Consider the following 14,653-nt stretch of genomic DNA (forward strand, 5'->3'; position numbering starts at 1 on the left):
ATGTGTAGAACATGGTCCCTGGATTCTGTGATCTGTGACCCTAGGGGATGAGCCAATTGGTGAGGTGTGGTAGATCTCACAGCACAGCACATTGCTTCTATGTCCTGTTGCTTTGTTCTAGGACTTGCTTTTACAGAATCTATGAGACTAGTTAGAATTTCCTTTGAGGCTTCTTTCACCCATCTGAAGATTCTTGTGTTCTCACTCAGGATTGCTGGGTCACCTACACTATACAACAGACTACTGAAGAGGTGGATGGTCCCATCAATAATGTTTATAAATGTGAAAACACAGGCTTTCAGATAACAACCTGTTTAATCATCATCTTTATCAATTAAAAAAAAGTCTTTTTAAATTTTATATGATTTGTGAAAGAGAGGGCAAAGAGCTTCTCCTGGCAAGAACTGATCTGTACATTTTTAAAATGCAATGTCTTTAAATTCAATAAGTATTTTATACTTACAGCACTTCTCATTTGAATGAGCCAACTTTCAAGAGCCCAGCAGCCAAATATGGCAAGTGGCTGCATCTCAGACAGCACAGCTCTACACATTAACAATGGCTCATGTATCTGGTAAACCTTTTTCATCCTCACTACTATGTCTTCAGTTCAGATGCTTGCTACCTAACTCTTAACCAGGCTATTGCAATCATCAACATACTTATATCCTGGCTCTAAATCAACAAATAGCTCAATTTAGCTTTTATTGATAATGACAAGCACTATGCTAGGTGCCGAGGCTACCAACATAAATAAGATCAAATCCTTGTTCTTGGAAACATTGCAGTTTAGCAAGAGAGACAGAAATATCTGCAATTAACCATGATACATTGTGATGAGAACAAGCATAGCAGTATAAATAAAGCACAATGGGAACATAGAGGAAGGAAATAGTCATTCTGAATGAGGAGATTGGAGAGTGCTTCAGAAAGAAGGTGGCATTTGGAATGGGCTTTGAAAGATGAGTAGGAAGCTAGCATATAGAATTAGGGATCAGTGTGTTAAAAAGCAAAAAGGGGAAAAAAGAGTAAGGGAAGTCCATCTCAGTATTAGCAGAGTCTACATAATGATGTTATTGTCAGCTCTGTGAAGTGCCTCTCAGCATGCTTCTTTCCTGCTTAAACCCCTCATTAGTTCTCTTTCCTAATGAGATCAGGTGTATTTTTTTGCTTGGCTGTTTTAAAATGTAGGTTTTATTGTGATTCCGGTATACTGAGATCCATACATCAGGAGATGATTGCTTTTGAAGAGACAGGTTGTCACTTGAGTCCCCAAGAGGAGGGGACATGCCACGGATTAGTTAGGGTTCTGTCCAGAAGAACGTTTGACCACATATTTGGGCATCGTGGCCCAGCTAAGGTGACAGACAAAGGTAACCATCACAGCATGTCACACAGGGCAACAGAGGACAGCACCAGGGTCAGCTGGGAGGCTGAAGGAGTGTGAAGAATATATAGGCAAGAGCCATTGTTGTGTTTCTGAGAAATGGAACCAGATGGCAGGGTAAGCAGGCTTAGGATTGGGTAGTATGAATACTTTTGGCAGGCTCCGAGGTCTAAGGGCTGTCCTGAGTTGTCTGGTACCTGATCCCGGGGTGACTAGGGTTGGGGAATATTGGCCTGGAGTTCAAGAGCCAGATAGAGTTTTCCGGGAACAATTCAAATTAATGCTCATTTTTTTCTAGCATGTGTCCTAGATTGGATTATAAATTCTATGGTGTCCTAGCCGGTGTGGCTCAGTGGATAGAATGTTGGCCTGTGGACTGAAGGGTCCCAGGTTTGATTCCAGTCTAGGGCTCCTCCCCTGCTTGAGCCCTGGTGAGGGTGAGTGCAAGAAGCAACTAATCAATGTGTTTCTCTCACATTAATATTTCTGTCTTTCCTTCTCTCTTCCATTCTCTCTAAAAATCAATGGAAAAATAAATATCCTTGGGTGAGGATTAAAAAATAATAAGAAAATAAAATGTATAAAAATATATTTTAAAAATAAATAAATACATTTTATGGTCACCCTACTAACTAGAAGTTTATTGCAGTGGTCCAGGTAAGATTTTAGGATGTCCAGAGTTCATCAGGGATTGGCTAAGTGGCTGGGAAGGAATTACTGCCCAACACTACCAACAAGTACAGGCTCTTTGACATCTATAGAAATCTCTTATATCCACCCCACACGGGCCTGGGCAGAGATACAGGAGACCCCAGTGGGGATTTGTTTTATCAATAGAGTGCTAAATATTACAAATACATAAGGGCTAACTCCTTAACCATTCAAGGGCCTTGCTGTTTGTCAGCACAGATTGTAATTGCCTGAGATTTCAGAAAAGAAATGAGAAGGAAAGTCATAAGCAACTGAAGAGGAAGTCAGAAAGATAACTCTTAGTTGTGTAGGACCATGAGGCCTTGCTGCTCTTCTTAACGTGGAGCTGAATTTTTATGGACATTTTTTGTTGTTGTTAATCCTCACCTGATGATATCCGACCCCCGCCTTCCCCGCCCCCCCTCCCCCGATGGATTTTTAAAGAGAGTGGAAGGAAGGGGGAGATAAATACAGAGAGAAACGTCAATGTGAGAGAGACACATGGATTGGTTGCCTACCAATGAGCCCTGACCAGGGCTGGAAATCGAGCCTGCAACTGAGATACATGCCCTTGACCGAAATCAAACCTGCCACCCTTCAGTCCGAAGTCCAACGCACTAACCACTGAGCAAAATTAGCTAGGGATGGGGGGTTTTGCTTCTTGCTTGAGGATAGCAGAGAAGGCCACGAAAGCTTGTCAAAATTTCATCAGTCTGCGGTCATTCTAACCTTGGAAGACAGTAAGTACAGAGGCAATTTAGTCAACTGAAAGAAACAATTGTTTCCTAGTACACATATTTAATCATGAGCTGTCATTTGGGCCTCTCATTAGAACCCAGAAAGGTTATTTGGTGACAATAACTGGGGAATATTTTTTAAAGGAATCAAGCAACTAGACCCAGGAAAAAAAAGATGTTGCTATCAGGAATACATTTTAGCAGAGAAAAGAATATGAATAAGAGTAAATGAAAAGGGTGAAGAGCTGTTATGTTGTTTTATTTTAAATGTTCTTCTAGTTCTCATTTTGCATACAGAGGCAGGTTTTGCTTCACTCCAATCCTACTATTACCTTGTATTTATATAGTGCTCATCTACCAGAGGCTTACAGGGCAGCCTCCGAATCCATGTCCCTCTAGAAAATATTGCTTAACAAAAGGGGGATGCTCTTATTTCATCCGTCATGTCATGAAATGTTCCAGTGGGAGCTTGGAGCTGGATTTGCCTTAGGCTGGTGGTTTTGCATTGGGCTGCACACATGGATGTCACAGCTCCATACGCCCAGGCAAGAGGACACGTGGCATCATTTTGCAACGAGGAGCCAGCCCTGCCATCATCCCTTTGCTTTTGACTGTGACTCAGGGACCTGTTTCTATTTACCTTCATGGCTCTTGATGTTCCTGAAATATTTCTGTTTGGGAGTTCTGTGTGGCCACAGGCAAGACAAGTTGCTTAAATTTTAAACCTCACAGCCCCGCTCTATACTTTTCACACTATTATTTATAGAATTTCATTTATCAGATTTACTTCCTCTGGTTTTTGCTTCAGAGAAATAGAATTGAGGTAGAAGGGGATGGGTTTGAAGATGGAACTATTTTAGTAGTTACTTCAGAAATTTTTATTGCAGCTTTGTTATTCTTTAAGAAAATGCATGCTTCCAAGCCATCCGTAATTCAATGAAATCAAACTCAAATAATTGCCTTGGATTCATTAAAAGTTGGTCTCTTCACATTTTTCATTTAGCTAAGAATTGATTTTTAGAAAAATGAAGTAGGTTAAAAGTAATGTTTGGTCTCTGTGTGATGCCAGAAGCCCAAAATATTCTAGGTCCTTTTAAAGTCTTTCAGTGAGCCATTCCTATTTCTCTGCCTCCTCCTCTTCTTCCTTTTTCTAAGTGTCTTTCCTCATCTTCCTCTTGCAGATTAGGCAAACACTATGCTCATTCACTATTGTGAAAAATACTTTAGAATATGTAGGGAAGTTAAGGTATAGGACATTTCTTTTCACCTCTGGCATTTAAGTTGTTTTATCTTATAAATTATTTAAATTGGTCAATGACAGAGAATATCAGGTATGAGGTTCCTGAGGTGGTCTTTTGTTGTTGGGTATATTTGATATTTAAAATAATATTAATAATGTTGATTGTCATTGAATGGAATGCCTCCTGTGAAAGTGGATAATGCCAGGCACAGGACATACATTGTCGTTAATCCTCGGAGTGACCACAGAAGGATTCAAATGTGTGCATCAGAATAAACTCAGGTGTCATTGCTGGAATGTTAAGCGCTCAATTACAAAACCAATTGTTAAATCACAATCACAATTGTTAAGTCAGTTCAAATTAGAACAAAATTATGTCACCAAAATTTAATTAATTTGATTTGTTGTTGTTGTGTTGTTGTTGTTTTTTTGAGAACCAGCTCAAAGAGCAAAGAGCAGTTTCCCATTAGCATCCTTGACATTATGGTTATATATAAAACACACGACCTAAAATAAAAGTGACAAATTTTGTACAAGTCTTAGCATTTAATTAAAAATACAAAGCCAAAATGTATATGTTATAACTGTTAGAGAGATGTATTTTGTAATGGGCTTCACTTTTTGAGCTCTGTGAAGATTGACGTTTTATAAAGGTTTTGTTGCTAGGTACCTAAAAATAGACTTTTCTATTCTTCACATTACAATGTCATCACACTCTGTTAGAGGGTAAGTAGTTAACAAGCCCCCTTTCTTATTTATTCTAGGATTCAAGAAGGATTAATAAAACACCACTGCATAGTAATGCAGTCATTACAATGATCTATTTGGGGAAGACTGCACACCTATGTTATGATTACCCAGACTTCCGAGATGAAATAAAAGTTTATCAACAGCACTGTGGTGGAGAAAACCTTTGTGTCTACAGAGGCAAACTACTTGAAAAAGGTATACATACAATGTGAATTCTTTTTAAGTACTTGAAGTTAATGTTATAGGTAAACTATTGTTGATATCAGAATGACTTCAATTTCTCTATGAAATTATGCATAGCCAGGGACTTATAAAACAGCTGCCTCAAAGTGAATCTGGATTTACTGCTCCGTGATTAAAACTGGAGCAGCAATCACTCTGACAGATTGTGAAAGAAAGAACTTGAAGTGATTTAACCCAGTAACAGATTAATTTGGGGGATAGAGATATATGATCATGAAAATGTTGCACAAATAAACTGTCCCCAAATTACAAGTTAATTATTTGGCTTGCCATAGTGAACTACATCATACATTATTCCAAGAGAAAAATGTAAGATTGGCAATTTGTTCTTTAGAAGTATGTTGAGATAAAATCACAAACCCAATAAACTTTAGGGGGAATCACACCTAAATAACATGGTGCAGAATTGAGCCAAATGCATTTAATACATTTTCACTTTCATGTTTGTTAGTGTTGGGGAGGGAAAAATTTTATTCTACACTTTTAAGTTCTAGCTGGAATAAGAATTAAATTGATGTGAGCTAGATTAATAGGGGAAAATAACCAAATTCAATTCCATACATCGAGGGTGGAGGGGTTTCTATAAGAATGTGGGGCCCAGAGACAAAGTGGGCAATTGAGGCTTATGTGCCTTTCTGAACAAAGGAGAAGGGGTAGGAGTCTAGGACTTCAAAGGGTAGGAAGGCCATTCACGTGGTGTTGGAAAAGCAAAGGTTCAGTAAACAATTTAAGCAATGTTTGCTGGGCCAGGCAGAGAGGAGAGGAAACAGGTTGAACTTCGATCTTGAGGCTCTGCTGAGTCTCCCGACCACACCTAGTTCATATTACATCAGAGTGACCTGCGGCGGCAGCTCCCGCTCTGGAACAGGCCCTCTGCCTGAATTGTTTGGGGCAGTAAGGGAGAAGGCCTAAGTTCTTCCTGAATGTTTCCTTTCTTAAAAAGAATCAACTTAAAATAATCAATATCCCGCTCTGGCCAGTGTGGTTTGTTTGATTGAGCGCCGTCCCATGTACGGAAAGATCGCCAGTTTGATTCCCAGTCAGGGTACATCCCCAGGCAGCCAACCCATGTTTCTCTCGCTCTCTCCCTCTCCCTTCCTCTCTCTCTAAAGTCAATAAAAACATATTTTTAAAAATACTTTTAAAATAATCGATATTCCCGAAAGACATATTTTGGTGGCATAAAATAATTTTTATATTGCATATAGAGTTTCACATATTTTACTTGAAGTGGTTTTTGTCTACTTAATCTGTGGGACAGCAGTTCAAAGGAAGAGTTGTTACAGGGTTATGCTGTTTGTGATTTACTTGCTTGAGAAACTCTTTTTAGAAAGTCATGGAGTTTTCACTAATTAAGAGAAATATTTATATGTGAGTAATTTTGATAAAGACTTAGGGGTTAAGGGAGGAGTTGGAGGCAAGCATGGAGTTGTTGCTTTTGGCTTTTCTGTTTTCCCTCATCAAGAAAACAGTAATATTAATTTAAAAAATTCAAGTACTTAAAGAGAAACTATACATATTTAGGGATTAAATATTAACACTTTCCAACATAAGAAAGGGCAAACACTTGAATGCTAGCTTTAATTTAAAGAAAAATACATTGTATTTTACTTTATAAAAATATCTTTTACTTTATAAAATATGTATAATTTATAAAAATAATGCTTAATAATGCTGGAAATATTTCCCCCCATATTATATATTTGGCTGAGATAGAATTTTCTTTTGCCTCATTTTTGTAGTGTTTGAGAGTTCCTTCCTTCCATTCTGTAGATGAGAACAATGAGAGGAGTCCAGAGGTACAGGCTTCCCAAGGTCACATGTGCAGCTGTGGGCAGGGTCAAGAGCAGATGCAGCTCCTGACCAGGTGCAGGGCCTTTGATTAGTACTATCTAGCTCCAGTTAGCTATTCTCAGTAGCAAAGAGCTTCCTACATTCTCATACGATGGGTATAATGATAGTTGGCATAGATACATGCATTCATTTTTTAAAAGTGTAACTTTCAACTATTAATTTAGAAGAATTACTGGAATTAGCTGTGGTCTAAAATTGGAATTAACATAATGAAACTCTTCCTGGGTCTTAGATCACTCTTTATTTAAAAAAATGCATATATAATGTCTGTTTGACTGCTGGAAAGCATGGTACATACAAATGCAAAAGCAACAACAACACAGTAAGACTCAGCTGAATGAATTTCTGGGAGACGATATACACTGTGATTAATGTGCCAAGTCAAAGGTTACGAGAGAGTGTTACCTCGTTACGTGTTATTTTGCATACATACTGGTCCTGGGACTGTCTTTTTGCTATGTCATTGGACAGTCTTGAATTATAGGATGCAATGGGGACATAAGTAATTGAATCCCATCCACACAATAATTTTGTCTCAGCTTGTTCTTGATTGCCAGGAAAGTAATTATTCAAAATTGAAAAGTGCGGTGGCTCAGAGTTGACTTGTGGTTCAGCAATCTTAGCAATTTAGCTGAACTGAAAAGAATCTGCCCTTTTTAAAAATCAAAGCTGTGTAAGATTCAATGAAATGTGAATAGGTTTTGAGAAGATTTCTGTTAGGAAAAGAAAACATTTAATGTTATGCTTGGAGCAGAAAACTCATTTAAAAAATGTGGCATTCATTAACTTGTCTCGCTTTTGGATGAGAAATAACAATAAAATTAATTATTTAATAGTGTGGCAAGTGCATCTTTTATTCCCATAGTAGTTCATGATGTCGTGCGGTTTGATTTTAGACATCGAGCCGCACATTGATTGTTTATTATGTACACCGATGAAGCCGCTGAACATTTCTACAACTTGTGGAGAATGCAGTTCTTCACAGGCCTTTTGATTTGCCACGTGCATCGTAACAAACAAGGCAAACCTTGGCCTCCTGGGTTCATGTGGATACAAAGAAAAAAGTAACTATTTTCTGACCCTTTTAATCTCTTCCTTTTGGCCCCATTATCTTGCATTTCCAAACCCGATTCTGTTGTAACTATTCGTGCATTCCCAAGTACTCCCCCTGCCCCCCAATTCATTCACTTATCTTTTTGTGTGATATTTCCTTTGTCTACAATAGAACAATGGATTTGAAATTCAAAATAGGATTTTAAATTTAAATCTTCCCCATCTTTTAAGATTCAGAATAAGGCTGTGAAGCTTTCTCAGTGACTCTGTTATCCATCTCTCTTGATGGCAACGGCTCTTATTCTATACTTAAAAGCAAAGCATTTCATTGTACTGAGACTTATATTAATTTTTTTATTTCTCTTTTTCCGTTATCATATATTGAGGGTTTTTTTTGTTTAAAAAATAGCTTTATTGAGTTGTAACTTACATTCTGTAACATTCACTCATTCTAAGTGTACAATTTACTAATACTTGGGAATTTTGTAGCATTGTGCAACCATTATCTATCACAAACCAGTTTTAGAATATCTCCATTAGTTCTAAAAGCTTCCTTGTGCCCATTGGCAGTTAATTCCCATTTTCATAGCCAGTCTCAGGCAACCTCTGCAGATTTGCCTTTTCTGGACATTTCTTATAAATGAAATTATATAATAGGTAGTATTTTGTGTCTTGCTTCTTTCACTTAGCATAACGCTTTTGAGAGTCATCCATTTGTAGCATATATCAATAGTTTCTCTGATCTTATGTCACTGAATACGTAGTTATCTCTCCCCAGGTGATGGATATTTGTATTGTTTCCACTTTTAGGAATATTATAAATCATGCTGTTACAAATATACAAGTTTTTATATAGATGTCTGTTTTCATTTCTCTTGAGTAGATCCTAGGAGTGGGTTTGATAGCTCCCCCCCTCCCCCGAGTATGGGTCATACTTTCCTGTTTCTTTATGTGTTTTTGGATTTCTTGATGAAAACAGAACATTTAAAATTACGTATTAGAGCAACTGTGGTTTCTGGCTTTTGACATTTCTCTCTTGAAGATTATTGTTGTTGCTGTTTGTTTAGTAACTTATCTGTGAAATTCATTTTCTCTCTCCTTAGTATACAGCTGGTGATGTCTCTACTCATCGTTTTTTAAATTATATTTTTCAGTTTTCAGGCTAGTTTCTTAGGGTTGTCTTGGTGTCTTCATAGTTTAGTGATCATCCAGTGATTTATCAAAGGCCATGTTCAAAACTTTGAGCCAGTAAAGTCTCCACCTTGTGCAAGTGGATGTTTGCAGGTTTATTAGTTTCCCGAACTGGTGTAAAAAAATGTCCCCTAAATTGGTGGCTTAAAACAATAGAAATGTATTCTCTCACAGTTTTGGAGGCCAGAGTCTAAAACCAAGGTGTCAGTAGGTTCATATTCCCTCTAAAAGCTCTAGGGGAAAATCCTTCCTTGTCTCTTCTAACTTTTGATGATTCCTGCAATACTTGGCGTGCTTTGGCTTGTAGCTCCATCACTCCAGTCCCTGCCCTGTCTTCACATTCATGCTTCTCTGTATGTTTTTGTGTGTGGCCGCTCCTCTTCTTATAAGGACATAGGTCATTGGAATGAGGACAAAATTCAGGATGATCTCATCTTGATCCTTCACTAATTATATCTGCAAAGACCCTAGTTTCCAAATCGGCTCACATTCTGAGGTCTAGGAGGTCATGAATTTTTAGAGGGCAATGTCCATCCTGCTATAGTGGATTCAAGAGTACAGGCAGGGGAGAGGGAGGGGGGTAAGAGATCAACCAAAAGACTTGTATGCATGCATATGAGCATAACTAATGGACACAGACACTAGGGGAGGGGTGAGGGCATGTGTGTGGGGGGGGTGGGGGTGGCCGGGGAGAGGTCAATGGGTGAAAAAAGGGACATATGTAATGCTATATGTAATACTTTAAACAATAAAGAATTAAAAAAAGAGAATAAAGAGATATAAGTGGACATTCCAAACAAAAACAAAGAAAGAGTACATTCAAAGTTCAGGCCATTTTCAGGTCTGCTCCAACTCTGATTTTCCACCAGGCCATCTTGTGTTTCCTTTATTCATGGATGCAAACTCCCAGTTGGCTAGGGATGTATGAATAGGTTGAGCCTCCTCCAAACCGTGCCATTTTCCGTTCGCCGAGAGGATGTGTATAAAGCTTACTGAATGTGTGAGGGAGGGGACAATTTCTCCCTTCCCTTCTTTGGTTCTTTGGGCTGGTCAAATAATTAAAATAACATAAGATAGATTAACAGGATAAAATCTAACACATACATTCAGGAAATCTGCACAAACATAGGAGATTCCAAAGATAGTTAGGCAAGATAAGGTATATATGTCATTCTGGACTAAGGGAAGTAAGGCAATTCACAGATAGATGAAAAGAGTTAATTTTGGGTAAATAAATGTTTGTGGGCCATGCAGAAACAATGGGACAGAAAGAAAACTTTAATCAAAATGGGCCTTGTTAGCTTCATCCCTGTCTGTTAATCTAGTTCGTGTTAAACCATAGTTATGTATGATGATAGTTTTCTTATTGAGCAGGTCCTCTAACGTCTTTTAGGAGGAATGTGAAAGGTTCTTTACGAGTCTTTTGTTTTCTTAAAATAATCCTTATGCCACAGAGACACATTTTGGGGTGGCAAATTTTGCTCCCCTACAAGTGCATCTGTGATTGCCTTATTACCTATATCCCATGGTTGAATTTCCAGCTAGCCCACTGGCCTGATGCTTGCCCTAATTAGAACTACAGTTTCAGGCTAGCAAAACCCCTGTCTTTCTATGTTAGCTTGCCTCCGAGATTGCTACTTATTAGTGGAAAAGCCACTGGCCAAGGTTATTTTGCCTTCTGCTCCAAATCAAGTCAGCTCCCACTGACATTGAAGCTGCTGGTTATTTATGGCCTGCCCTACCCTGTTAGAACTGCAGTGATGAAATAGTGGCAGGTGAGAGGGATGCGAGCAGCCCCAGGCAAGGATGCCGCAGATCTCCACTCTTCTTACCAAAAGTTCAGTAAGTTTTCATGAATAACTGCTGCTCAGTTTAAGCCTTTGGTACATTTACAGAGACACCATTTTAAGAGGAGAGGATTTGGTGACCTCACTCTAGAAGTCTGATATATTCATTTTGTCTTTCCTGCCAAATTATAATTTCTTGAAGGAGGAGACCACATTTGATGTTTTTTTCAGTATTTTTGTTTCTCCTTAGTGCCTAAATAGTGCTGCCCATCTTGATCCTTCACTATATCGGCTCACATTCTGAGGTCTAGGACAGTGGTCGGCAAACTGTGGCTCCGCAGTTTGCTGCTCTGTTGACTAATGAGTTTGCCGACCATTGGTCTAGGAGGTCATGAATTTTTAATTGAATTTTTAAATGAATAACTACATCTTATAAATATTACAGAATGCTTTCCCATATTGCACTGTATATAACCTTTAAGACTGCTCTATGAAGTGGGTAGACTGGGTCACCCCCCTCCACTTCACTCCCTCACCCACTCACTCCGCCTGCCTTCTCCATTTCATAGATGAGGATTCTGAAATGGTCAATCTTCTTTCCACTTCTCTAGGTAGAAACCATCAAGTCAGGGTTGGGAAGTGACACTAAAATTTAAAATATAAAATCCTATATAATAAAAGGCCAGCCACCATAAGCGAAATGATCAGAACAACCAGAGACCAGAACCACCACAGCCCCTCACTGGGCTGGCCCCGCCCCCAAGCAAGCAGTTAGGGGCAATCAGGCAAGCAGGCAGAGTGGTTAGGGATGATCAGGTAGGCAGACCAGTGGTTAGGGGTGATCAGGTAGGCAGACCAGTGGTTAGGGGTGATCAGTAGGCAGGCAAGTGGTTAGGGGCAATCAGGTAGGCAGGCCAGCAGTTAGGGGTGATCAGTTAGCCAGACAGCCCCTCGAAGGGCTCTGCCCCCAAGCAAGTGGTTAGGAGCAATCAGGCAGGCAGGCAGAGTGGTTAGGGGTGATCAGGCAGGCAGACCAGCAGTTAGGGGTGATCAGGTAAGCAGGCAAGTGGTTAGGGGTGATCAGGTAAGCAGGCCAGCAGTTAGGGGTGATCAGGTAGGCAGACGGCCCCTGGCAGGGCTGGCCGTGCCCCCCAGCAAAGAAAGAGGAAGGCCCAGGCCACCTTCGGCGACTTTGTGGCAGGTGTGTGGCTGGCCAGTGGTCGCCTCACAGAGAGAGGCCCAGGCCAGCCAAGCCATCGCACCCCATGCCTGTCGCCTGCAGAGGGAGGCCATTGGTGGCAGGGGAGGGGGGACAGTGCTGCACAGATGGCAAGCAGTGGAAGCGGTGGGGGTGGGGCCAGCTGCCTGCAGCCAGGGAAAGATAAGCCCCGATAGGCCCTGATCTCAGACCAGGCTTTGGGACTCTACCTGAGGGGTCCTGGATTGTGAGAGGATGAAGGCCGAGCTGAGAGACAACCCCCCTCCCCCAGTGCACAAATTTTTGTGCACTGGGCCTCTAGTTATAAAATAATTAACAAGGGAATAAAGGCAGAGGGTGTCAATTCTTGTTCAGTGTGCTTGCGGGGGGGGGGGGGGGGGGGTGAAGGAATGAAATAATAGGTGGATGTGCTCTCCAGTCACAGTACCGTAAAATGGCAGAGCAGTCACATCTAGAAGTTGATGTCCTGTGCCCAGGACTTCCTTGGGTGCACTCTCTTCCTGGGCTGGGTACTGCGGGTGTCATAAATCACATGAATCACGTGAATGCCCCATTCAAGTTTCTGTAATGAAGTCTTTTTAGTCACCACTAAGGAGTCCAAAAACCATAAAGACAATTGAATTTTAAAATCTGTTGCAGCTTATTTTCTCCAGACACTATCCTTTCAACTTTCTCTTTCCTAGTTTAATTTCACATCACAAATACTAATGTACAGGTGACAAAATTACTTTCTCAATAACTCAATTCTTTACTAGATGTATTTAGCCTCTGATTCATATTTATTTTTACAGGCATGCTGTGGTATAAACGTAGTATCTCTAGGTGACTGTGAAAGAATAAGGTTAAAATAAGAACTCACTAATTACTTATTGGGGGCCTCCTATGCCACAGTCCTGGGATTGGGGGAAACAAAGATGAGTATGACCAATTTCAGCTCCCATGGATTTCATAAACATGTAGGGCAGCAAACCTCTAGAGCAGGGTTCTCAAAGTGTGATCTCTGGACCAACAGCATAAGCCTCACCTGGCAACTTGATAGACATGCAAATTCTTGAGCCCTACTGAATCAGAAGCTGTGAGGTGAGGCCCAGCAATCTGTGTTTCAATAAACTCTCCGGGTGATTCTGATGTATATGGAAGTTTGAGAACTGCTGGTGTGAGCATATTTTAATATATTGCAGTAAATGCAACAATAGGAAATGTGTACATAGCAGAGCTGCAAAAAAATAAAAATAAAAAAATCTTTATTTTTAGTAGAAGTGAAGGGCCCAGAGAGGCTTCTTTCGTAGGAAGTAGAAGCGTCAGGAGTAGCGGTTTCTGAGCCACTCTGCAGAATATGGTGTCTCCGATGTAGGGCTCAGTAACTTTAGGGTGAGACCTTTCTAAGAGCCTTATGAAGACTTGGGAAAATTACTGGTAAAACTGATTAATTGCAAGCAGTGGTTTTTAATTTGGAGTGGTTTGGCGGGGGGAAGCAAAAAGAGGTCTCAAATTCAGATAGAATTGAAATGGACTGGAGATAGAATAAGTCTGCCTCATATGTATGAATTAGGATGTTTCAAGTCACAACTAAAAATACACTTTTTATTTAAAAGTATTACTGAGTTCACACTAGCCCTTTGTCATGTACTTTTTCAGTAGGTAACAGTGAGATTGAGGCATGGAATCTAGAGAGATGCTTAGATTCAAATGCTAACTTTCCCAATTACTGAATGATTTGGGGTAAATTATTGAACTTCTCTGAGCCTTAATTTCTGCATGTAGAAACTAGTGATGATAATATTCCCACCTCATGTGGTTGGTGAGAAATAGCACACTCAAGAGAATCAGGATAATGCCTGGGCATAGTAAGTGCCATACAATGATAGGTATTATGATGTTGCTAAAAATCAGTTTTATAAAAGCGTAGGGTACTTTTTTCTTTTCTTTTCTTTTCTTTTTTTTAGGTGTGGGGTACTTTTTAATAGATAAAGATAATAGAATGTATTTTTTCATGATAAAAAAGTGTCCCCAAGTTAAAAGGTGATCTAGACCATGATATTGTACTTATCTAATAGAAAAATGTGGTTTAGAACATGCTAGTCCAAAATCAGTTGTTTTCACTAATTTCTTTTCTTTTTCATTCCAGAGACCTTTCAGTTTATTTCCAAAAGGCACCATGGTTTCCCCTTCAGTCTCACCTTTTTCCTGAACGGGATGCAGGTGAACAGGTTGAGCTCCTGCTGTGAATATAAGCATCGGAAAGGTTCCAGACTTGGAGGCAAAGGAAGCTACTTTGGGTTTGTGTGTGTGGAGAGATCATCGCCTTGCTACAAGTATGGAAACAAATGTCTTTTGGGAGAGGGCACGTTTTGCTACATTTTCTTATGCTTTTACCCATACATTTCTCTGCACAATTTGTTGAGAAATATATCAGTGTAAATGAGCCTAAAATACATAAGTTAAAGGTGGTTTAACTGTGTATTGTACTAGACATTATAGGATATAAATTAGACTTCCAGA

The 14,653-nt window shown here is 39.7% G+C and overlaps 1 protein-coding gene across 1 annotated transcript in view; it reads left to right on the plus strand.

Annotated features, from left to right (window-relative positions):
* ERICH3 (glutamate rich 3) overlaps positions 1 to 14,653 on the plus strand; it is a gene marked incomplete at both ends in the record, with an annotated part of 105,212 nt that overhangs the window by 56,327 nt on the left and 34,232 nt on the right. Inside the window, 2 exon segments of the mRNA XM_079777824.1 lie at positions 4,819 to 4,999; positions 14,280 to 14,466. Coding sequence (XP_079633950.1) covers positions 4,819 to 4,999; positions 14,280 to 14,466 — 368 coding nt within the window.

The sequence above is a fragment of the Cnephaeus nilssonii genome, assembly GCF_951640355.1.
Source record: "Cnephaeus nilssonii genome assembly, chromosome: 7".
In the NCBI taxonomy this organism is placed as follows: Eukaryota; Metazoa; Chordata; class Mammalia; order Chiroptera; family Vespertilionidae; genus Cnephaeus; species Cnephaeus nilssonii.